The 24,488-nt window shown below is 28.7% G+C and overlaps 2 protein-coding genes across 14 annotated transcripts in view; one reads left to right on the top strand and one right to left on the bottom strand.

The window, feature by feature from the left end:
- LOC119610809 (probable tubulin polyglutamylase TTLL1) overlaps positions 1 to 14,658 on the bottom strand; it is a 21,821-nt gene extending 7,163 nt beyond the window's left edge. The window contains 2 exon segments of the mRNA XM_037966175.1: positions 11,046 to 11,212; positions 14,540 to 14,658. The gene's annotated coding sequence lies outside the window, so the exon portion shown is untranslated.
- LOC119610810 (cyclic AMP response element-binding protein B) lies at positions 1,619 to 24,488 on the top strand. Of its 13 annotated transcripts, none has more exons than XM_037966183.1 (6): positions 1,619 to 1,636; positions 18,900 to 19,666; positions 19,733 to 19,888; positions 20,411 to 20,582; positions 22,729 to 22,875; positions 22,966 to 23,527. In XM_037966183.1, the coding sequence occupies exons 2-6, from the start codon at positions 19,325 to 19,327 to the stop codon at positions 23,172 to 23,174; spliced, it is 1,026 nt and encodes a 341-aa protein (XP_037822111.1). In that variant the 5' UTR covers positions 1,619 to 1,636; positions 18,900 to 19,324; the 3' UTR covers positions 23,175 to 23,527. The 13 variants fall into 13 exon arrangements, with proteins under 13 accessions (XP_037822111.1, XP_037822107.1, XP_037822116.1 ...); XM_037966179.1 differs by lacking the exon at positions 1,619 to 1,636 and adding an exon at positions 4,125 to 4,213; XM_037966186.1 differs by lacking the exon at positions 1,619 to 1,636 and adding an exon at positions 4,155 to 4,459 and having other exon boundaries at positions 20,435 to 20,582; positions 22,966 to 24,369.

The following is a 24,488-nucleotide window of genomic DNA, read 5'->3' as shown; positions in this document are numbered from 1 at the left end:
GTAAATGTACCAGTGTTGCGCGAAATCGAAAGCATTCAAATTTCACAAACCAAATTCAAAAATTGTACTATTTCGATTATAGTAATAACAAAAGAACAATTTAAGACTGTTGTAGCTAGCGTAATCGTTAAAAAAATTGGTAATGATTTTTTACTTACACAGCACCTTACTTTTCAATGACTACTATATAACGTCTACATTACTTTTAAGTACTGTAATAATGATTAACATATAGTCATACACATACGTTGGTACTGGTTTTACAACTGATATTAGGTTTTACTACTTTTTAACTCCCGAGCGAGCGTGGTAAGTACTTGTCTATAGTGATATTGCCGTATTAATGTAATGAGTTAAAATGCCAGTGAATAAGAGGTATTGAAAACATTGTATCTAGAGCTCTATAGGGGTTTTCATTAAGAACAATGTATTTTGTTTTGGTCATTTCTTGAATAGGAGTGAAGTTTTCTTCGCAATTATTTAACGGCATCAAACGTCAGTCTTATGTCATTTAATCATGGAGGGGTTAACTCATTAAGAATGTTTGCAAATTATTAAATTTATTAGCTGAATATGGACTTAATCTTTATAAGCCGATTTGTTATTTGCTACGATTTGTTAATTTATTAGTTTCATGCTGAATTTTATTCTCTATTTTATTCTATGTATCAACATCGGGGTGAAGTTTAGAATAGGGCTTTTAATGAGGGCCTGGCACAACGATGTACCGAACTCTACATAACTTTAAAATGATTTATTGACAATAAACTTTCTGTAAATTATCATAAAATTTGGGAGTTCCTATATAAATAGTTAAGTCAAATACTGGCATTTTAAAGTATGAGCCGATCCTCAGAAAAATTTGTAGATAGAATGAGTGATAAAACTTGTTAGTATAAAAATTTCATCACTATGAAGCTTAAAATCATTTCCTGAAAGCGACCTTGCTATATATGGGAAATGGAGTCAAATAAGGCAAGGCTTCTGCCATACTTTACAATATTATTTCTGGCTATATAAAAGTTACTAGTGCAAAATTGCATTTGAGCTAGATGAAATCGTACCGATATTGCTCATTTTTAATACCAAACAAACCATTCAACGCATTAGTTCCTCTCGTGTGGGCCGTATCGATCTTTCAACAGATAGATAGACGGGCATGGCTAGATCGTCTTAAAATTTAATAAGGAACCAGAATATGTTCATACATACATAAAACACACTATTAATAAAATGTCTGCTTTAGTAGTGACCACATTTTTAAATCATTCTTTATCACTCTAAATAGTACCTAAAGGTACAATTGTACCAAAATTTGCATACCTAGATTTTATATTTAAATAGGTGCTATTGAGAAAGTAGTTGATTACGTATGTATGTATAATGAAAAAAGAGAAAGAGGTAAAGAGCAAAGAAATGAGTGTCAAAACATTTTAGTGTGATAGTAACAAATTCCTTATGAAATAAACAAAAAAAATATACATATAAATAATAAATATAAATTTTTAGTTTCTGTATAGTCAAGAATTTTTAGTGTTAAAATATTTTTTAACAAAAAATTATTAGAAATAAAATATACTGTATTAAAAATACTAATGTACATTGTACAATGAATATAAATACACTTAATAAACGGGTAAATAAATAATGTAAATAATATTGCAAAATATTTTTTGACGTGGCGTGGATCAATACAATACAAATTTAGAATTAATATTTGTATAATGTGTAAAAACAAAACAAAAAACAAGTAAAAAGAATTAAATTATTTCGTACCTGAGTAAGCAAAAAAAAAATCATCATACAAAAAATTTATTTAAAAAACACATTGTTACGTGCATAAAATTGAGGTAGAATAAGAACGAAAGCAACAACAATATAATACATACTACCACAAGAACAACAACAGCAACAATAACACAAAAAACTATCTTAATTACGAAATCAATGTTGTTTTGTTATTGTAAAAGCAACGTAATGTGGAAAAATTCGCACACATTTTTTGTTTCTTCTTTTTGTTGTCGATTTGTTTGTTTGTCGTCTAAATTCTATCTACTATCGTGTCATTATTATTTGAATGTCTGAGTATGAGTTTGAATATGAACGAGAATATTGAGATATGACGATGACATACATACTTGTTTAATTTATACTTATTTCGTTAAATATATTCAATTCGAATTATTGTTGCTGTTCATTTTATACAAACATTGTGTCCTCATCATCATCATCACCAGAACCATCATCACCACCATCATTACTAATGTGTGTCGTAGAATAATGTAGTTGTCTTCGTTCGTAGTCTTGGTTGTGGTAGTCATAAATAGCAAATCTAGCCATAATGTTATCATCGTAAGAGCTTATTCATACAACCATAAACACAGAGATACAAATACAATATTGTAGTAGTCATAGTCGGGCACAGTGGGTTGTAATTGGCTCATATATAAATTTGCCAAACAAAATTTGCATTGCTAGTCCTTTTTCTTAATTTTTAATAACATGTAGAACAATTAGCACAACTAACTCTCTTAAGAATATAGGCTTATTCTAAAGCAACAATATATAAAGATACGTACAACAAATCTAATCTAAGCAACGATCAATATCACAAATACACAAATTCTTCTCCAATAAAAAGTTAGGTCATCTAAAAAGTCCCAATATAAAATTTTGATAATTTTGAATATTCTTGAAAAAAATATAGACTCAGAGGACTATGGGATCTAAAAAACGTTTTTTGAAAGAATTATATTCTCTATCTATTTAACAACAAGTGAGAATATGTGAGGGTTATGAATTCCCATTAGTGCACATCATATGTATGTACCCTGCGGTTCTACAAAGAATCAATGCATCCGAAAAAGACTCGAATTCGTCTTCCGTCTCGGATGTACTCTTTGTAAACGAGGGTGAAGATAATTGTCACTTTAGTGGCCTCTTTGTAAGTGAGATTGGGGACACTTAAAAAACAAGCATAAGCCTTTTGTCTGTCTCCTCGTAATCAATAGGGTGACGATTGGCTTCCTCGTAGGACAAGCACATGTTAAAATAGGTAGTCATCTGGACAGTCGGTGGATAGCAGTATCCCTAAGTGGTATGTAGTTCGGAACTTGTCCTTCTAATCATAACGTTTATTCCAATGCATCACATCACCTTAACTTTTGTGGAATATTTATGTAGCGTAGTTGATCTATTCCGATCAAGACTTCATTTAAAGCATGGGATTCCCTGCATATCGCCCAATAACTGTGGAATTTATTGATCGTCTCCTCTAAATTTTATTTTAATTATTGTTTGTGGTCCAGAATGTGTCCTAAGTATATTTTCTTTGTTATTTTTAGTTCGAGTTTATATTGGGTTCTTTTGGACGATCCCAGTTCAGAGATATGTACATATGTATGTAAGTATAGATACTCAAGGCTCCACTTATAGCTTTGTTAAAACATAAAGTGGTCTAAGATGTAATGAATCATCGTATCAATCGAGTTAAAGTTGTTAGTCGCTTTAGATCCTTAGAATATTATGAATTCTAATCATCAGTATAATAGATGATACTATGCTCTTATGTGACGTAGTATGTTCTATATGTATGTTATGTTTATCTCTTATGATCCGAAATTTACCCAACTATATTCGTCATGCTGCCCTAACTACCAATTTGAGTCTAGCCATATAATTTGTAACTCCTTTCGAAGCAAATTCATTAAAAATTATATGTTATATACAGTAACTTTCAAAAATAGAAACATTCTTGCTGTTCCAGTAGGAAAGTGAGTTATATTCGCACATATGTAAATAATAAGATCGTCTTAGAGTTTTAGAGAACAGGTAAAATATACTATTCGTAATTTGTAACAAAGTGAACCACTGTAAGTATACGTATTTTATACATTGAGTATACGTACCAAGGTATGTGTTCGTGAGTAAATTCTACGGATTGTACTCATCATATGTGTGTACGAATGTGTTTATTATTTTGTACTGTTGCTCATTCTACTAGTAATCGTCTTGGTCTTCGTTTATTTTACATACTCACACACATACATATGTACATGAATATGTAATCGTACAAAGTATTGTTGTTGCTGTTGAGCTTTTACTAGCAGGCATTCGTCGTCAGTCCGCATAACACACAATCATCAGTTTATTGGGTCTGCCTTTCGTCGTTGTGTTGTCATCAAATTTTAGTCTACTACGTAAAGTAGCCGCTGTGAGTAACGAACGCGCTCTGGCTTTTAACCAAATAAGAAAAAAATCTATATAATAAATAAATAAAATAAAACCTATAATACATACTATCATCATCATAATAACAAAGCAAAAACAAAATAATAATAGAATCCACCATCTACGAAAAATAGCGCGCCAATTAAATAACAAAATACCGACAAATAGAAAAATAAACAACTGATTATTTCAAAATTTGTTTTTAAAGAAAAAAATATTTAACGAAATTGTGAGTGTAAAATTTTATATAAATAAAAAATTATAAAAATTTATTTTTATTGAAAAAAAAAATTGATCTAAAAAACAAAATATATAAGTTAAATTTTAAAAGCAACAACTACATTGTTGTTGCTGTTGAATATTTTTAACCAAAAAAAAAAGAAAGAAGCAAAACAAACAACAACAATAATAAGCAATCAAATAATAATCTTGACGTAATCGCCGCAAAAATATTTAACGACGTCGCCAAAACGTCGACAAACGCGACAAAAGATAAACGAAACAAACCAACAACAACAATAACAATAGCAACAATAATAATATTGTACGAGTACGTAGATAAATACGAGTACAAAACATTCAAAAACCCATCACCAAACCGATTGGCGGTATAAAATTACGTTGAGAGGAATAAAGTTGTAGAGCCGATCAAAGTGGAATAAATAAAAAATAAAATTATATAGAAATGATCAGTAAGCCTTATCTACATACAAACATACACATATGCATATGTTTTCTATAGATGTATGTATGAATCTATATACATATGTATGTGTGCATAGAATCATACATACTTACTTACGTATTTATTTTAATAAACCACCATCATCATACATACGTCGTAGCAGATATTAAACAAAAATAAGTATATAGTACTTTTTATTTAAAACCCACCGCCAAATACATATATGAAGGATATATAAATTTTGTCATCCCGTTTGTAACACATTAACCGATATCGGTTGTAGACCCCATTAAGTACGATCTTGCTATATATGTCTGTCTATCTGTCTGTTACGACATGATAGGTTCAAGAGGAAATTTTGCTGTATGAAATTTTCTGTCATGATCAGCAATATTTTTATTGAAAGTTGTCAAAATCGTTCACACAGAAACCAAATTTAGAATAGATTATAAAATAGTAGAATTCCGAAAACATAGTTGCAAAATCTTGAAAAGCTGAAATTTTGAGAAACAATTTTTATTAAAATTAATAGGTACTTGTAAAAATGTTTAATAAAAAATTATGAAAATCATCGATATTCTCAGTTAAAATTTTTTAAAAAATATCCTAATTTTTATGTATTCTGACGAACCGTTAAAGGTTTATTTTTATTAAGACCATTTTCAATATATTTTATTATTTCGTTTATAATTCGATTTTGTTTCTAGGTTTTATTCTCTTTAAGTAACATCTATAAATTCATGTATTAATTATTATTTTATTAAAGTTACAAGAAAATTAAATATTATCCCTTTAGTTCAACAACTGACTACTGTCCTTGAACTAGACATTATAATATTCAACCATTTCCTTCCCACTTGTATTACAATAAACACGAGAAAATACAAAAAAGTGTCAATTTACTGTGTGACGTTAACTTCAACGTCCATTTATTTAACATTTAACGACAGAGCAAAAGTTAACACATACATATCAACAAAAGTGAAATGTTTAATGTATGCATCCATACATTAGGAAGTACAAAATTTCAATATGTCGTCATCTTATGTGCAACAACTTTTCCAGAAAGCCAAGAAAAGTTTTTTACAAAATTCTGAAATCATATACTCAATATGAAAATTAAAACAGAGATCTAGACTATAGACTAGACTATAAACTAGACTATAAACTAAACTATACACTAGACTATAGACTAGACTATAGACTAGACTATAGACTAGACTATAGACTAGACTATAGACTAGACTATAGACTAGACTATGGACTAGACTAGACTAGACTATAGACTAGACTAGACTAGACTATAGACTAGACTATAGACTAGACTATAGACTAGACTATAGACTAGACTATAGACTAGACTATAGACTAGACTATAGACTAGACTATAGACTAGACTATAGACTAGACTATAGACTAGACTATAGACTAGACTATAGACTAGACTATAGACTAGACTATAGACTAGACTATAGACTAGACTATAGACTAGACTATAGACTAGACTATAGACTAGACTATAGACTAGACTATAGACTAGACTATAGACTAGACTATAGACTAGACTATAGACTAGACTATAGACTAGACTATAGACTAGACTATAGACTAGACTATAGACTAGACTATAGACTAGACTATAGACTAGACTATAGACTAGACTATAGACTAGACTATAGACTAGACTATAGACTAGACTATAGACTAGACTATAGACTAGACTATAGACTAGACTATAGACTAGACTATAGACTAAGTGAAACCTAGAACTCGAAGAGTCTAACACTATCGGATTTGTCATAGAAATTTTTTAGAAATTTTTCTTTGGGATTCTCCCTAGGTTATTCTAAACTTCTAACGTTCTCCACAGGCTTAATTATATAGAATTCAAATTCAAAACATGAAGATTCAGACAATCTAATAAAGTTGACTTTTTAATGAATTTTTGTAAGAGTTCTAGAACAAGAGGGTATCGTATTAAAGGTATACAAAAAATCGATCGTATGGTAAGGTATCTATGTATATATCTCCGAACAGAAAGTATACAGAGTAAGACCCTTGGTATTTCCAAAATTTTGAGATCTTCTTCAACTTATATATTTAAGATGTTTCAATCTAATATTATTCTATTTATGTATCATTATAAAGCTTACTCAAAAAGCTTAAACCATGTATCCACAAAATATTTTCGTCCATTGAAAGGTTAAAGTGAGTTCAACCATCAATGATATTTGTTGATTTGAAGTAATTGTGCAATTTTTAGTTTTAAATTTTTACTCTATTATTATTAATCATTAAATAGTTAAAAGTATATACATAGCTAAATTGTTTTTATTTTATTTTTTCATTATATTGACTATAACAACTGAACAATACAAAGAACTTTGCTTTTAATTAAATGTCAATTCGTCTGGCACTTTTAAATGACGTATGTACGACCGTTAAATGCAGCAAGCACCCCGGTGCAATGCAACGTAGTGTGTTGTATGAATAATATGTCTTCTGTTCGTTCTACGACTACAAAAGCTAACAGAGCTAGCAATAATTAAAAAAAAAGAACAACTAAATAAAAATATTTACGATTTTATACATTTACAATTATAATGCTTGCATACATACATACATTCATAACAGTATATGATTATATGCCGCCATTTAATATGAGGTGTTTTTTATGTATTTTTTTATTGAAGGAAAAGGGTAATGAATGCACTAAAGTTTGCAATAGAATAAGAACTAAAAGTCAAATTGTTGCCCGAGTTTCTCAAGCTGGAAAGTAAAAATAATATTTTGTTGATATGATACCTATTAAGACAAGACTTTTATTGTAATTACCGGCAACAGTAGTTTTATTTAAAACACCACAAATCTAACGGACTTAAGTTAAAAGTTTCAGGAGATTTCAAATAACATTTATTAATTAGGAACCCTCTTTGAAGTTTGTTTTCATAGATATGTACTTAGAATATACTAATTCATTTACTTGGTAAGTTTCTTTCTATAAACCTAACAATATTAAACCGACCTCAACAATATGAACGAGAACGTTAATTAAGGAGTGTAATGTATAAGATTTACATACATTAGATCTGTGCAAAAAAACAATAAAACTTTTATATATGAGAGGTAGGATCAATTATGGGTCGGTCCTCATAAAATGTAGAGCGATTTTTTTCATATAAAACCTATTTATATTGATATTAATAGCTGTACTGCATTTTTAAACCAGTAATTAGCGTTAAAGTAATTTTCTGAAGGGACCTTGTATGGGGGAAGTGTGAGTTACCGCCCTCTATTACTTTCTTAGCAACGATCGTTACAGCAACTTTTTTGAAGGGGACCTTATACGGAGGGTAGGGTTAATTATTGACCGATCTTCTTAAACTTCCGCAGAGAGATTTTGCCTCGCACCGCCCTTATATGGGCGGTAAGGTTATTTATGGGCCGATCCTCATAAAATTTGGCAGAAATAAAAATCAAAATACCAACAAGCCTTTTAATAATACTAAACGGGGAAACTTACATATAAGTGAACCGATATTCAGTAGAACTTATTTTTGTTGAATATCATCAGCTTACGAATTTTCACAAATATAAAAGTGATGTTCGAAGAAGGACTTATATAGGCTAGGGTCCATTACAAACTGATTCTCACTCACATTTATAGATAAGTTTCCAATTACATTATTTGTGTTGATTATATATATACATATATTTGAGAACTTCTGACAGGATAGTTGAATTCAATCTCTAACATATTTATAAGCCTACGTATGTATTTCGAAATGAAGTTTGTACGGATTAAATTAAAGGGATGAACAATTATTAGCTTTGGTTGTTTATTTAATTTAATTACAGAAAAACAACTGTTTTGCATAAAATTAATGTTATTTAAAATTATATGTGCATTTTTTTATTTTACACTGTAATTAAAGCAATACAAAAAGTGTTTGTACAAAAAAGCAACAAAACAACGACGTAATCACCTTGCAGTATTTCAGTTATAAACACATTCATTTGTTTAGACGAAATAACAAATTTTGAATGAAATTTTAACAAAATTTTATGTGCATATTTTTATTTTGTGTTTTTTGCTAAAATAAAAACCTCATGGATATGAAAATGAATGAATACTTAGTTCTTTTTTTCTTTCCTATTTTTTTTTTGTTGTATGTGTACCAATGATTGACGTTATTTTAGTTGATTTGTGATAAACATTTCTGTATCTTTTTCAAATGGATTTTACGTAGTTAAATATACCAAAGAGATTTATATAACATTTGGTTAAATTTAACTGAATGTTTAATGTGTTTCGTATAACTAAAAGTATGAGTGAATTTAGATGTTTGATTATACAAACTATATGTATATAACTTACTGATGAAAAGATGTTTAGAAGCAATTCCCCGATCGGTCTAGTATTTATAGTTGTTATGCTGTTTTAAAATTACGAACTTCAAACATATTTAAGAGTAGTTTCTTCAAAAATTATCCGAAATTTGCAATAGGAAAAGTAACGTTTTTTTTTTTTTTGTATAATTATTACAAAATTTTTGTCACTTTTTAATTTCTTAAGATTGTAAACAATAACTTTTTGTACTTTTGATTACTCACTCACATTTTTATTGCTGCACGAGATTTGTTGAAGCGTTCACACATAATATACAATCAATTTATGTTTGTATTCACTCGCACGCGTATTTATCAATTAAATTGTTTAATTTGTGTTTACACTTTCAATTAATTAATATTATTTTAAAGTTTTTTTTTTATATATGTACATGACAGTAAGAGATACAGGTGACAGAACAAAGAATACATATTTTTAGAATACATATATTAGAATACATATTTTTTTTATTCAAATATGGCCTGTAATTAAGTATTAGTTCGACTGTCATATGGTTTCGGTGAGAACCAATTTACTTCCTAAAAATTTAATTAGATCTCTTAGTGACCTATTTCCGAAAGTTTAAGGGCCTTCAATCCTCCACTTTCACCATTTTTCACCTATACTCTATTCTTTTCATGCAGTATGGTTCATACATTCAGGCATTCAATGTTTGAATGCGAGATGTAACAATAAAGTCTTGTACCGAGCCTTTTAGACTCCGATTTTGTTTAATATTTGACCCATTTTTTTGTTCACAAATCATATTGATAGAAAAAACTATTGACACTTGTCCCAGGTGCTTAAAAGGTTAAAGTGTGTTAATTTTTGAAATATTTAATAAAAAAAAATTCATTAATTTAAAAAAATCTATTTGATATTTCTTTAAATCTGGTTCAGAAATTGTTTATAAAAGGTTTAAAAACCAATTTTCATAAGCATGATAAAAAAAACCTTTTTAAATGATTGGGTCTTACTAATGATGAGGGTCTTACTAATACCCTTAATATTTAAAGCCTTAATAAACCCCGAAAAACGCACCCCAAAACTTCGTTATAGATGAGTTATTGTTCTTAAAAGAAAATAATTCTTAAAATGATCATATTATCGTTTTAGGTACTTTAATATAACTATTTAACCTTTTAATAGTTATATGATTATATCTTGGTTAGTTGTCAGAAAAAGTTAAACTAAAAATATTTTAGTATAGGTATATAACAACATATAAATAGAACAAAAATATTTACTAGTTTATAAATATAATTAAATCATAAAGTATTTAGAAACAAAAATATTTGTTCTTATCTCATTAGAAATATTTTTGCAATATTATCATAATTAAACGATTATATCACGATTTGTACGAGTAACGTCTATTAACAGCACCCGTTGAAGTCATCATTTATGAATGAGTATTACAATAAAGAAAATGTGTCATACATACAATTTCGAAAAGAAAAGTAACCTGTGGGATATTTATAAAATATTACTCCTGACATGATTAAATATTCCAACTCGATTAATCATTATTTTTATATTTTGTTCTCATTTTTTAAGTTGTGAAAAGAAAATAAAATTTTAATTTGCTTTCTAATAACAATTAAGTTAAAATTTTGAGGTTTTTAAAATAATTTTTAAATCCATGAGCTTATTTAAAAGTCATGTGATTTTTCGTGACCACGAATAGAAAAATAGTATTGTAATAGTTTAATATTAATACATTTAACAATTATAACTCACCTTCAGATGTTTTAACTATCATTTTGTATTGAAAAATATATAAAAATAGACTTTTCGTCATGAAACGTTAAAAACCTCATTGATTTTTTCTCTTTCCAATTCCATTATACTTGACTATATCATTCCATTATACCGAGTAATAACATACGAAGAACAAGTTCAATGACCTATAAGAAAATAAAATAATTTTTGTTTAATAATTAGTAAATCGTAATTGGTTCTAAAACAAACAAACTAAATACTACAAGATAGATAAATTTAAGCAGAAAAAAGTAGAAAATATTAAAAACATTTTTAAACAATATTTATTGTATTTACACGGTATATTCACAAAAATTTTAAAAGTTTCGATTTTATAGAATAATATGTTAAAGGTGGGCGTTTGTCGTAGACTATTTTTAACCAAATAAAAATGTTAATTTGAAAGATATATAGATGGATGGATAGATAGATGTTTGGACAGTTTATAAAATAGAAAAACTTTAGGTAAATAAATACAACAAAACAAAATAAATTAACACATGAAAAATAGCTATTTAATAAATTTAATAGAGTGTAATTTAATGAATATTTATACTAATTTTTCTTCCAAAATTGTTTTTCAAACATACTGACTAACTTTAACGGGGTCCTCCAGATCAGAAAATTTAAACTAATAAACTTTATTCGAAACGATGCAAATTCAGTCTACAACAGGTATCAGCTAAAAGTCTACGCTATTTGATCTCATACATATTTATTAATCATATATTTAATCATGCAAATTATTCTAAAGGGAAATTATTCAAAAAAAAAAAAACAACAAATTATCTAAAATCAAAGAATCGCCTTTAAAATTTATTATTGTGATAGTCGTTTATAGGTATTTATGCAAGCAATATGTAAAAGATAAAGGGTCTTATTCATAAACATTTATCAAAGGTTTATAAAACTAATTTTCGTGCAATATTCTTTTTACAAACCTTTGATAAATCTTAATGAATAAGACCCAAAAACTATACCGTTAATTTAACTTTGTAATTGTCTCATAATTTGTAAGTTATTTGTTTATATTTACTTTAATATATGAATCAAATAAATACGTATTTTATCAAATTTTAACCTTTTCACACAAATTGTTTATCAGTCAAACTTAATAAAGTTTTTAATGTTTACCTTTCTTATGAGTAAATAAATACAATACTTTGCCACAAAAATAAATCGAATTACTTAAAACGTTACGTAGTTTATCATAACGTAACGCATTCACATACATATAAAACTTTAATAAAAGTGATAGAGTATCTATGTATGTAAGAGTTAACATTTACCCATCAGTTTTATAGCTAGTCTATGTACCTACTTCTTTTAGACAGTATTTTTTCCAATGTATAACTACTTGATTGACTCGAATTTTCGAATCATAAGTCGTCCCTTAATCAAGCGGGAAATCACTGGTCACTTTAATGTTCCAAAGTAATCTATATTGAAACCACTATTTACTGTAATTATTGTAGCCACCAAAAGTAATCTATTACAGAGACAATATTTTAAAGTGTGATTAACAATTACATACTTTCACGTATTAAAATAGCTACATATTTCTGTAACTTTGGATAACAGAAAAAATTTAATAGGTACCTACTTAATATTATTAGTCATATCAAACTGCCGGGTTATTTACCGTTAGATTGTGTGTAGAAATTGTATGTATGTGTACATGTAAGTATGCGTGTATATTTTTATGGGGATGACGACTCGTGTTGTAAAGACAGCCTTGAACTTCGTTGTTCTGGAAGGTTGCCTAGCTCTATGACTATGAATGATTGTATTTGTTTTATATTCAAATTTGACGAAAAAAAATGTACATAGTAATCGAGGGAGGAGGCAGAATAGAACAGAATTTTTAGACAAATTTCTATTCAGCGTTCTTTTTGCATATAGTTTTGACAAATAGAACAGATTGTTAAAATAAATTTAAATATTTTTTAAGATAAACTCTTTATAAACAGACTACAGGTGGTAATTTGAAACATTAGTTAAATATTTTACAGTATTTTATATGATCGTACTTATTGAAATAATATTAATATTCGAAATTATCAGTAATCAGTAAAGTAATATCAAAGATCATTTTTATTCACACCAATCAAGAGTTTTTTCAAAAATCTTTTTTAAAATTATTTTAAAATTGTGTAATTTTCAATATAAAAGTCTTTTTTATAAAATAATTATCGTTCCTGCATATAACAGTTTTTCTTTAAAAAAATATGTATAACAGTCTATTCTTTGAAATAATTTCTTCTAATGCATTTTCTGTATAACAGAATTTTTACATGAATAAAACTAGAAAAGAAAATGTTGCAATAATCCTATCGTTTATAAAAACCCCAATACAAAAAAGCTGGCATCTCTAAAGGCATGCAACTAAACAAATATAACAATAGCTCTCTCTTTCTAACACAAACCTTTTAAGGCTGTATTAAATAACACAATTTGTTTGCAAAGAAAACAGTGTTAACAACTAGCGCCTTAATGGAAAACATATTTTCTAAGCGAAATTGCTAAGTAATAAAGTAAACTAAAGTAAGGCAACTTAAATATTTAAATGAAAACTAAATAACCAAATAATAACCACATTACAAAGTAAATTTAAATATTTTAAACAAACACTAATACACCGTGTAAAAAGTTGGCAACACTAACACTACTTGCTATTTTTATTGAGTACAGATGGAGAGAGCTTAATGTTTTTGTTTGCTCTCTTCATATTTAATGCACAACAACAAATGACGTAGTGATGTCATCAGAAATTATTTAGTTTTTCTTTTTCCCTCTGATTGTTCGTGTGTTATTTTCTTTTCGTGCGTGCTTAAATATAAATAGTGCTATTATTTAAAAAAATATATATAGATAAAAAATTAAACCAAAAATTTAATACTTTTAAAAAACAACAAACTTAATCCAAAGGTGTGTTGAAAAAATATGACAAAATTCTCATGGCAAATGCCAATGTTTTCATTTTTGTCAAATGTAAATAACGGCAAATTGTGTACACTTGCAAAAAAAATAATACAATGTATACTATAGTTTTTTTTTGTTAACATTTTGTGATGTTATAGATAAAATTATGAAAAATAAAAAAGTTTAAACGTATTGGAAAAGATATTAACATATTAACAAGAAACCAAAAAAGTGTATAAATTAAAAAGAAAATACATTTTTATTGATGTTAAAGGGTAAAAAACAAATAAATATGTATGCAATGTACTGAAAAACAAATAAAATTGTGTTATACTATTTTTTTCAACTAAACGACGACAATTCTACTTTTTTTTTGTATTCTCAGCTGGTTACGAAGTTTTCTCCATTAAAATTCGTTGGCAACAGTTTTTTACTATTATTCCTGGAGTACTACACAAAAACTTTTGTTTAAAATTTAGTTTTGTAAACTTTTTCAATATGTGAATTATTAAGGCACTTGAGTTTTTTTAATTATTACGTCACTACATTACCTTAAGTGATTCTTGTAAACTATAACATCATAAAGATAATTTACACTTTGTTAGAATTTCCCCCACCAACCTTCAGTGAACTGTTTTTTTTTTTCTAATTCTCCCCTTCTCTAGTGTTTGTTTTTCTTTTTAATCTATAGCAGGCACCGTTCATTCTAGTTAATTTTTTGTATAAACAAGGCTGCCAGATTTGATTATTTAACGGCTAAAATGGCCAAAAGGTTATTGTTGGAAACAAAAAAAAAAGTGCTGTTTTTTCAGAATAAAAACAATTCAACTATTCAAATATTAAATGGTTTGTTTGGTGACTTTAAAATTTTTCAATAAGATTTGAAATTTTTTATTTTATATACAAATCACCAACTCCTATGTCAGGTTCCCTCTATGCAATTATTAGTAATTTGTAATACATACACCAATTAAGAATTTCAAGTCCGAATTACCTTATTCCTACGGTAAATTGTCAAATCGAATTACGAATCTTTCGTGAGAGCTGATTATTTCGCAAATTCCCATAATAACATTATATTATGTGCTAATCTGGCAACTTTTCAGAAGCTATTTCAAATCTATAATCAAAGTTTTATCCAACTTGTGTGTTTTCTTAGTACGTAACAACGAAAAAGAATTCAAAAAGCAACACAAATATGTATATAAATACAAATTTTTAAAACGTTCGTATCGTCGAACGTTAACAATACACACACCAATGCAATAACATTAACGGCTACGACATCATAAACATCAACGACAACAAAGTCATGACGTCATTTCATATAAATAACAAAACTAGAGCTAAACGAAGTCATGCTGAATTTAATTATGTACATACTACTACATACTATGTATTAATAATAATATTGTTATTTGTGCTTCATCAGAGCGATAACAATAATATTTTAGTTTGTCAAAGCGTTTGCAATTTCTCTAATTATACCCTACACCACTTTAGTGGGGAGGGTATATTGGATTTGTGCTGATGTTTGTAACATACCAAAATATTCGTCCTAGACCCACCTTAAAGTATACCAATCGGCTTAGAATCGTTTTCTGAGTTGATTAAGCTATGTCCGTCCGTCCGTCCGTCCGTCTGGCTGGCTGGCTGTCCATGTAAACCTTGTGCGCAAGGTACAGGTCGCAATTTTCAAGATAATTGGATGAAATTTGGCACGCACGTTTTATTTGACCTAAGGACGAAGCCTATTGAAAATGATTAAAATCGGTCCATTATTTCACCTAGCCCCCATACAACAGAACCCCCCGAAAAGGGCTTCTGAGCTCATAATTATGTTAAATATATAGATATATCGATAAAATACGGCATAACTAAGTTTTATAGAAGTCTTGATGACCCTGCCAAATTTCATAAAGATCGGGCCACATTTGACCCTAGCTCCCATACAAAGTCCCCTTCAGAAAATTACTTGAATGTCCCAAATTAGCTTATAAACCCAAATATCGCGATGAAATTCAGCACAATAAAATATTATGTCAATATAAATATATTCACAAAATTTTATCGGGCTTGGTCCATATTTGCCCCTAGCCCCCATATAAAGCCTCTTTCAGAAAATTAGTTTTTCATCCATAAATTGTAGTAGGGTATCATATGGTCGGCCACGCCCGACTATAATTTCTTACTTGTTTTTATTGTAAATTATTGATAAAGTTGTGAATATTTTATAAAAGTTTTAATGGAAAAATATTCTAATAAACCATTGATAACTTTAGGAAATCGCCAATAAATGTCCGCAACACCTGCAGTTCGGGGTGTCATTTTCTATAGTGTTATTTCATTTGCGTTTAATTTTAATACAATACACCACTTTAGTGGGGAGGGTATATTGGATTTGTGCTGATGTTTGTAACATACAAAAATATTCGTTCTATACCCACCTTAAAGTATACCAATCGGCTTAGAATCGTTTTCTGATTCGATTAAGCTATATCCGTCCGTCTGACTGGCTGTCTGTCCATAGTCATCCAGCGTAAGTCAACCTTGTGCGCAAGGTACAGGTCGCAATTTTCAAGATAAGCCTATTGAAAATAGTTAAAATCTGTCATATATTTCTCCTAGCCCCCATACAACAGAACCCGCCAAAAAGGGCTCATAATTATGTTAAATTTTTTGTGTGGACATTTGTTTTGATGCAGTAGGTATATTATAATCAACAATAAAATTGATTTTGAATTTTTGGTTAGTTAGATACATACATACATACTTATTTATTTCCGCAAACATTATACCTATATGTATCTTTGAAGTTATCACTTTAGAACGCCTTTATTATTTGTTTCGTCAATTTTTGCAACTACAAAACTCATAAGATAAAAAAATAGTAGTTACGTCTTTTCGTCAAATAGGTATTTGTTAGGTGTGAACGTACCTTTAGGAATTGTTAAGCCGTCATTTGTCGCAATTATTATTTTTTTTTGAAAAACTTTCAATTTTCAATGAAAAGTTCCCATAGGAAACAAAAATTGACTTTTTGATTGTTTGATAGTCGATTTATAGTATCCTATATAAGCCGGTTTCAAACTACCGCATTGTTGTGTATGGTACGGGACGGATTTAGAAAATCATAAACAATTCTTCAGTAAGCACAAGATTGTCGATCTTTTACGAAAGGATTATCATTTATTTGAGAGTTCGGCAAAACATATAAGTTTCTAGAATTTTAGACACCACTGTTATTTTTACGAGTACAAAAACCTCACACTTTCAGATCCTCTACATAAGTATGTATGTATATCAGCATTTTTGCTATAACTTTTTTTATTATTATTATTTTTTTTCTCAATACTAAAAAGTACAAAACGATGATGAAGAAATAAATGCATGCGTCACTTTATCAAAATATAAGAAAGCAAAAATAAAAACAAGAAAAACACCAACAATAAAAAAAAATAAATATTAAAAAATAAAACAGACAGAGGAGAATGATCATAATACATGTGCATATTTTTCATCTCATATAAACACGATAAAAACGAAACGACGGCTGGCCTCCACTCACTCCACTGAACACAAACAGTACAAACCACTTGATTAGGGAAAAATGAAATTTGTGCATTTTAAAAGAATTAGAAGTACTGATTAAGAAACAACCATCTTAGCTTAGTTAAACCGGCTTAGCTTATTAAATATACATGGTTACTTCCTTGAAATACCCACCAGACGCATATATGTATGGATGTAATCGAAATCTATGAGGAGTCAATTGATTTATTTTTGTGTTAAAATAATAAACAGCTAATTCCTTAATTTGACTAATTGATAAATGCGAACTGTTTCAAAGAATTTCCTGTCTATACCGAATAACAATTAGCTCCTTGTGATTAGTGCTTGACTTAGTGAGTGAATTCTTTCTAAATTATTAGGGGTCTCAGGCACTTATTAAACAAATTGGGGTATCTTCTCTTTAGATTACTTGGGACAAACTCATTTTGGTTCCGCAGTACTGATTCGTTATTCTTTTCTACTGAAAATTATTTATTCCTTATTCAATTAATTTGTATTTATTGTACGTCGTTGCAAATACATATACATATAAACAAAATTGGCAACTACATACATGCATATGTATGTATATACTTTTATTTACATTCATTTACAGATGTATAAATATTCATAGATCCATTGCATGTAAATATTATGATACCATTACAACTCCAGCTTGTTGTTTACATTCATAACACACAACATTGTGACGACGATCCAAGCGATAAATAGCCGGTCATAAGTAACAAAATATGTATAATTTTTACTGAAAACAACTGGCGAAAACTTGGTCAGCCAGTCAGAGCAGTTAAAAACATTTGACTCTTGGTTGGAATAACATTATTTTTGCTGGTGATAGAAATGACGATAAAGTCAACAACGTTGAAAATCGTTAACTTAAACATTGTTGTTACTGCTGTTGCCGTTGTTATTGTTGCTGTTTTCTTTTCAGTTGTTTGTTGATATTGTGTTTAGGTGACTCATACGCGCAAAAATATTGTGACGATTACAAACAATATAAACGAGTATTAATTTATACATTGTGCGAGAATTTATAAAATATCTATAGACATTCACGCGAAAATTTACTCATACACATGTGCATACATACATATGTAGATACATTATAATCTATAGATACTCGAATATTTTAATAAAATACCTATACGTTTGTTTCAAAAAGTCTATGTTTGAGAGTGTTTGTTTGAACAAAAGTTTTCATTCTTTATTCCTACTTAATATTTTTGCTGTTAAACTAGCAACGACTGCGCATTGTAAAATAGTATTACAAATAAACTCAAAAATCATAGAATCAAACATTGTTTTAATATTCAGTTGTTTTCTTCTCTCTTTTTGTAGTTAAACAACATTCAAACTGGATAAATTAAAACATTACGTCATTATTTGGACCTCGACAGTAGGAACAAAACCACCGCTGTTAAGAAAATCTAGACAAAATCACCACCGATTACGTCCCCGTTCAATTAAATTCGAGCCAGTTTAATTTAAAGTGTAGTTCGCTGTTTGGTGTAGGCTCGCGTGTAAACACGCAATTAATTACAGCCTTAAATCAAATATCAGCTTAAATAACAAAAACACACTCTGGCAGAAACACGTTGATCCACAGAGAAAAAAATTAGAAACACTTGGATCGCTGAAAGACACGAGGAAGAGTTGTTGGTTGGTAGTCTAACTGAAACTGAAGTGTTGTCTCTAACAGCTAGAAAATATCCAAACTGAAGCAATTGTCGGAAGACGTGACGGTGCTGTTGAAGATCGAAAAAATGGACAGCATCGTAGAGGAGAATGGCAACTCCTCAAATAATATTGATGATACAAACACATCGGGAGCTGGTGGCGGAGGAGTAGGCCATAATTTAACTATAACAGCGTCACAACAAAATCCCCAGCAGCATCCATCCCAACAACAGCAACAACCTGCAGCGGTACAATCGACACAACAACAAATAAATTTAACAAATTCAAATAGCCAAAATATAGCGCCTCCACCACAAAACCAGGTTCCCGTACCAGCCTCAGTGGCTGCTGCTGTAGCCGCTGGTACCGTTTTAACCACCACCTCAAATGTTGTACAATATTTATCCAATAATCCACATGGTCTGCCGGTTTGTACAAAATATTAATGTTATTTTATTGCATTTTTATTAGTTTTTATATTTTTTTTTTTTTAGGTGCAATCCGTCATACAAGCAGCCAATCAATCTTCGGTTATACAAACTGCTGCCGGTAATAATACACAGACACCTGTTGCCATACCCAAGGGTGTTTTATTTGTTAATAAACCAAATACTACTGTTATACACACAACATCAGGCAATGCTGTCCAAGTGAGTTGATTTTTGTTTCTTCGTACACTTTTCTCTCAAATCGATACTTAATCCAAAGCATTTTAATCATGTTTTAAAAAGCAATTGGCTTTATGTTACATTTGTTTTTACTAAATTTATGTATTTGAATAATGTTTCGAATATATTGGGAAAATGTAAATCCAACTTTTGTTGTTATTACTGCAAATACTTCTTTTTTATTTGTATTTTTGAAAAACTCTTATTATCGGTCTAAACGACATTTTAAATTTTTTATGAGAATTTAATTTTTTATTTTAAAAATTATTATTTATTATTATTATTATATTTTTTATTTTTCGATTCTTTTGATTTTTCGATTCGAATTAATCTAAAAACATTATTCCAATATATACACTTAACCCCATTCATTACATTATTATTTTATGAAATAAACTATTTTTGTTTTTTTTTTTTTATTCCAAAACCAAAATTGTTCATCAATTCATCACAAACAAACAATCACATAAATAACAAATTGCCAAAAACACAATAAAAATTTAGCTTCCTCCACATTTTCAATGCAAGATAAAACCAGAACCGAACACACACCACCTCGACACAAACAGTGAAGATAGTTTTACTGATGAGGATTCTCCACGCGGCCGAAGAGAACTTACACGAAGACCTTCGTACAATAAAATCTACTCGGAAATAAGTGGTCCCGATATAACAGGTAATTATTAAAATAGAATATTTTTATTTATTGAATTTACAAATAAACAAATCATCATGTATGTAATGTGTCTGATTATCATTTATTATGGCGTAAAGTTCGTTTCTTAGTTTTTTTTTACTCAATACACCACCTTCACCATCACAGTTATTATTGTTATATTGACGTTAAATGTTTATTCATGATTTCATTAATGAAGTTTCAGTTTATAAATATCCGAAAAATCGAATCATTTGTTTTTAATTACTCTTAAATATCATTTTCTTGCATTTGTAATTAATCATAATCATTTTTTACATTCATAATGATACCATTTCGATAATGAAACAATTGTTTAAGTTGTGTGCTTTTGTTTTATTTTTATACTTTCAAGTTTACATATAAAAATTTTATAATTTTATTTTGCAAAAGTTATTATATTGAGAACAAGTGTCTCTGTTCCATTTTGAAATGGTTTCATTAATTTGTAACATAATCTCGTTTATTCTTATAATAATCATTTATAGGCATTTATAGGAATGGATGTCTTTTTCATCATATATTATGGCTGCGAGTTCTCTGACGCTTATTTATTAATTAATCTTCTGTCTGTCCTAAATTTATTTGACATTGCTTATGCTTAATTTGACAAAATGTTTGATCGAGTAGGAAGACTGAAATTATAGAATATGAGGAAATTTGTTAAAACTTTCTGAAAGTTGTTTTCTCGAAATAGTCTTCAAGCCATTATTCTCAATGAAACATTTCAATAGTTAGGTACATAGTTACTTTGAAAGAAAGGGTGTTGGTTCCCATCGGGCCTGTTGTGTGCTCCTGGTGGTAATCAAAGCCACGATCTGCGTCCTAACTGACTGCAACACTAACTACTAACCAACCAACCGGAGGCATATTTCAGTATCTATTGGATACTTTTATCTATTAAAATGGCAAAAGTGACTCAATACTTCGTTAGTAACAGATTAATGATTTTTGTTGCTATTCTTGCAAATATAGTACGATATAATGATATCATTCATTTATATTGTTGTAATTTATTGAAATTAAAATAAAGCTGAAAATTAGGCTGATGACAAAACATTTTATTAAAAAAGATAAAAACTTTGACAAAAATTTTGGAATAGATCTTATTTTTTTTTTTCAAAATATTATAAAAACCAACACCAAAAAAACACTTTTTGAAATTTGCAAAAAAAAAAAAGTAAAGTCTCATTCCTTCTTCAATATAAATCATTATTTCATTCGTTTATATTTTACCAAAAGAAACAAAAAATGTAAGAGTACTCGTTCTAAAAAACATTCATACATACTCGTTAATTATAATAATTATTACATATAATACACATCAAATTATTAATAAAACACATTTCAAACATTTGAAAATCACCTCAAGAAGTGGACAAAATATAGTAATACACCACCTAGCTTTTACAACGTAGACGTATTAGGATTTAAACCCTCTCTATTTTTCTGCACACACTATATTACTTCACATCATGTGCTCTTTATTATAACAACTATTATACTCGTATCTCATTAAATGTGTTTTTGTATCAAATCAATCAAATCAAACAATCAATCAATCAGTCAACAATTAATTATTTTTAAAATCAAATAAAATCACTACTACTTACTTTAATAAAACCTACATACGAAAAAATATCAAGCGACATTAAAATTGTATGTAAAAATTTGTCTGTATATTTGTTGTTGGGCATTACAAAAATCAAATCAAGAATTTATTAACACCAAAACGCTTCTACTCATTATTATATAAAAATTAAAAATAAACACATTTAAACAATTTAATGTTTATATTACTAACTAACAACTACTACTTACTACTCGTATTGATTGACCCTTAAAGTTCGAAACAAACAAAACGAAAAAAAAATTAATTTAAATATTTTATGTTTCTTCTTTTTTTATTTTCTAAACCAACTTTTTTAAATGGGATATAAAATATTAAAACTTACCAAAAACTCCACAACAAAAAAAAAAACACTACCACCATAAAAATATAAACTTGCAAAACGAAACAAAAACAATACTTGAAAACATTTCAACTCTAAAAAAAACTCTTACATTTAACATGAAAACAAACAAAAAAAAATCGTATCATAATTATTTTGAAAAATGAATGATTAAGCTGGAACGAATATGCAAATGTCAGAAAGTGTTGGTTTACCCGCCTTGGCACCTAATTCGGCAGGACCTACAGCTGGTTCCCTAATACATTTACCGCCAGAGAACACGTCAGCATTTTATTTACCCAATAGAATGCCATACAATCCTAGTAAATATCCTTGTTTTAGTTTCGTTTGATTTCTTTAACCCGCAAGGTTTTTTAACTCCATTTTCTTTAATTTTATTTGTGCAATTACAGACAACAATGTCATTGCCGAGGATCAGACGAGAAAACGTGAAATACGCCTGCAGAAGAATCGGGAAGCGGCCCGCGAGTGTCGTCGGAAAAAGAAGGAATACATCAAGTGCCTGGAGAATCGTGTGGCGGTGCTGGAAAACCAAAATAAAGCTCTGATCGAAGAGTTGAAATCGCTCAAAGAGCTCTATTGTCAAACCAAAAATGATTGAGAAAAACCTCCCAGTCTAGAACACGAAACCATTGTTAAAGTTATTGAAGAAGACGAAGCTCATGTAGGCGGAACAAATGCAGAGGAGGAGCAGGAACTAGAACAAAATATCGAATTAATTGTTAATAAAAATGTGGAGATGAAGCAGCAACTGATGGTTGTCGAAAATGCTGTTGCGCAGCAGCAGTACGAACAAGAAGAGGAAGAGCTGTTGGTTATTAAACCCAGTACTTCGTCAGCAGCCACATCTTCTGTTATAACTTTAGGCAATGGTCGTTTTCTAGATATCACAAAGTCATTGCTTTTACGCAAAGCCCTGGTGGAGGATCAAAAGCAAGAAGTTGTAGTTGTCTGTACAACATCAACTCCTACCGCCTCTTGCATACGACCCACTACCTCGGCTGGAAACGATTGTGAACCTGATTAGAAGTTTAATTAACTCATTGTCAAACAAAAAAGCAAAAAACCTAAAAGCTACACAAGAAATCTACACAAATAAATCAAATAATAATAATAATACTTTAAAATAATTTATTTAAAATAAAATTAAAGAAAATTGTACATATATAAAACATAAAAAAGTCAAGTTTAAACTTAAAAGAAATAAAATAAAGCAGCTAAAGCTTCATAGAAAAAGAGCAAACCAATTTAATGTTGCATTCTTTTAAAATAATTAAATATTAAAAATAATATTTCAGAAGGTATTGCTGCATTTTTATGAAGTTTTTGCTGCTCTTCTTAATGTTGCATGTTGAGTTTAATGTGTCCTTTACCTTAAAGATCGCATTACACTCTTAATTGCTTGAATTTTAAGATTTATTCAACTTAAATGTTGTCTATCTATATTTTCTCTATACTCTATACTTTTTTGTATATTTTTTGTTATTAAAATTACGAAAAAGATGATGAAATGTTTATTGTTATAAAGAAAAACAACAAGAGTATAATTTATTTTTAGGCTCAAAACTAAATTTTTATTATAAAAACTTTTTGTTTTCCAAAAAGTTTAAAAAGTGTAAAAGTAAAAGAAAAAATTTTTAATATAGAAAATTTTTTATTTTAAGTTTTTATGTTACGAAAATGAAATGTACTGTAATTAACTTTAAAAAAAAGCAAAACATAATATGTATTTTGTAAATTTTTCTAAAGAAAATCTATTGTTTTTTTATATAAATTTCTAGATTATACAAAAAAAATAAAACTAAAACAAATTAAGGCAATTTTAAATTAAAATAAATATTCTCCAAAAATAAGTTGCAGGAGAAGAAGGGAGAATTATTCAAATGCTAGTAACATTTTTCAAAAAAAAAAAAAA

This window comes from Lucilia sericata, unplaced genomic scaffold, assembly GCF_015586225.1.
Source record: "Lucilia sericata isolate MDLA Ls3-8-SP2 unplaced genomic scaffold, ASM1558622v1 Contig001280F_arrow, whole genome shotgun sequence".
Taxonomy (NCBI): Eukaryota; Metazoa; Arthropoda; class Insecta; order Diptera; family Calliphoridae; genus Lucilia; species Lucilia sericata.
The sequence above is the reverse complement of the archived record's forward strand: the minus strand, read 5'-3'. Positions and strand labels throughout refer to the sequence as shown.

What these genes read in the sequence shown, in the direction of transcription:
- LOC119610810 (XM_037966177.1), top strand. Translation starts at nt 19,325, where the DNA reads ATGGACAGCATCGTAGAGGAGAATGGCAACTCCTCAAATAATATTGAT. An exon ending in ATAATCCACATGGTCTGCCG is followed by an intron (nt 19,667 to 19,732) that starts GTTTGTACAAAA and finishes TTTTTTTTTTAG; the next exon opens with GTGCAATCCGTCATACAAGC. An exon ending in AAGTGGTCCCGATATAACAG is followed by an intron (nt 20,583 to 22,728) that starts GTAATTATTAAA and finishes TGAATGATTAAG; the next exon opens with CTGGAACGAATATGCAAATG.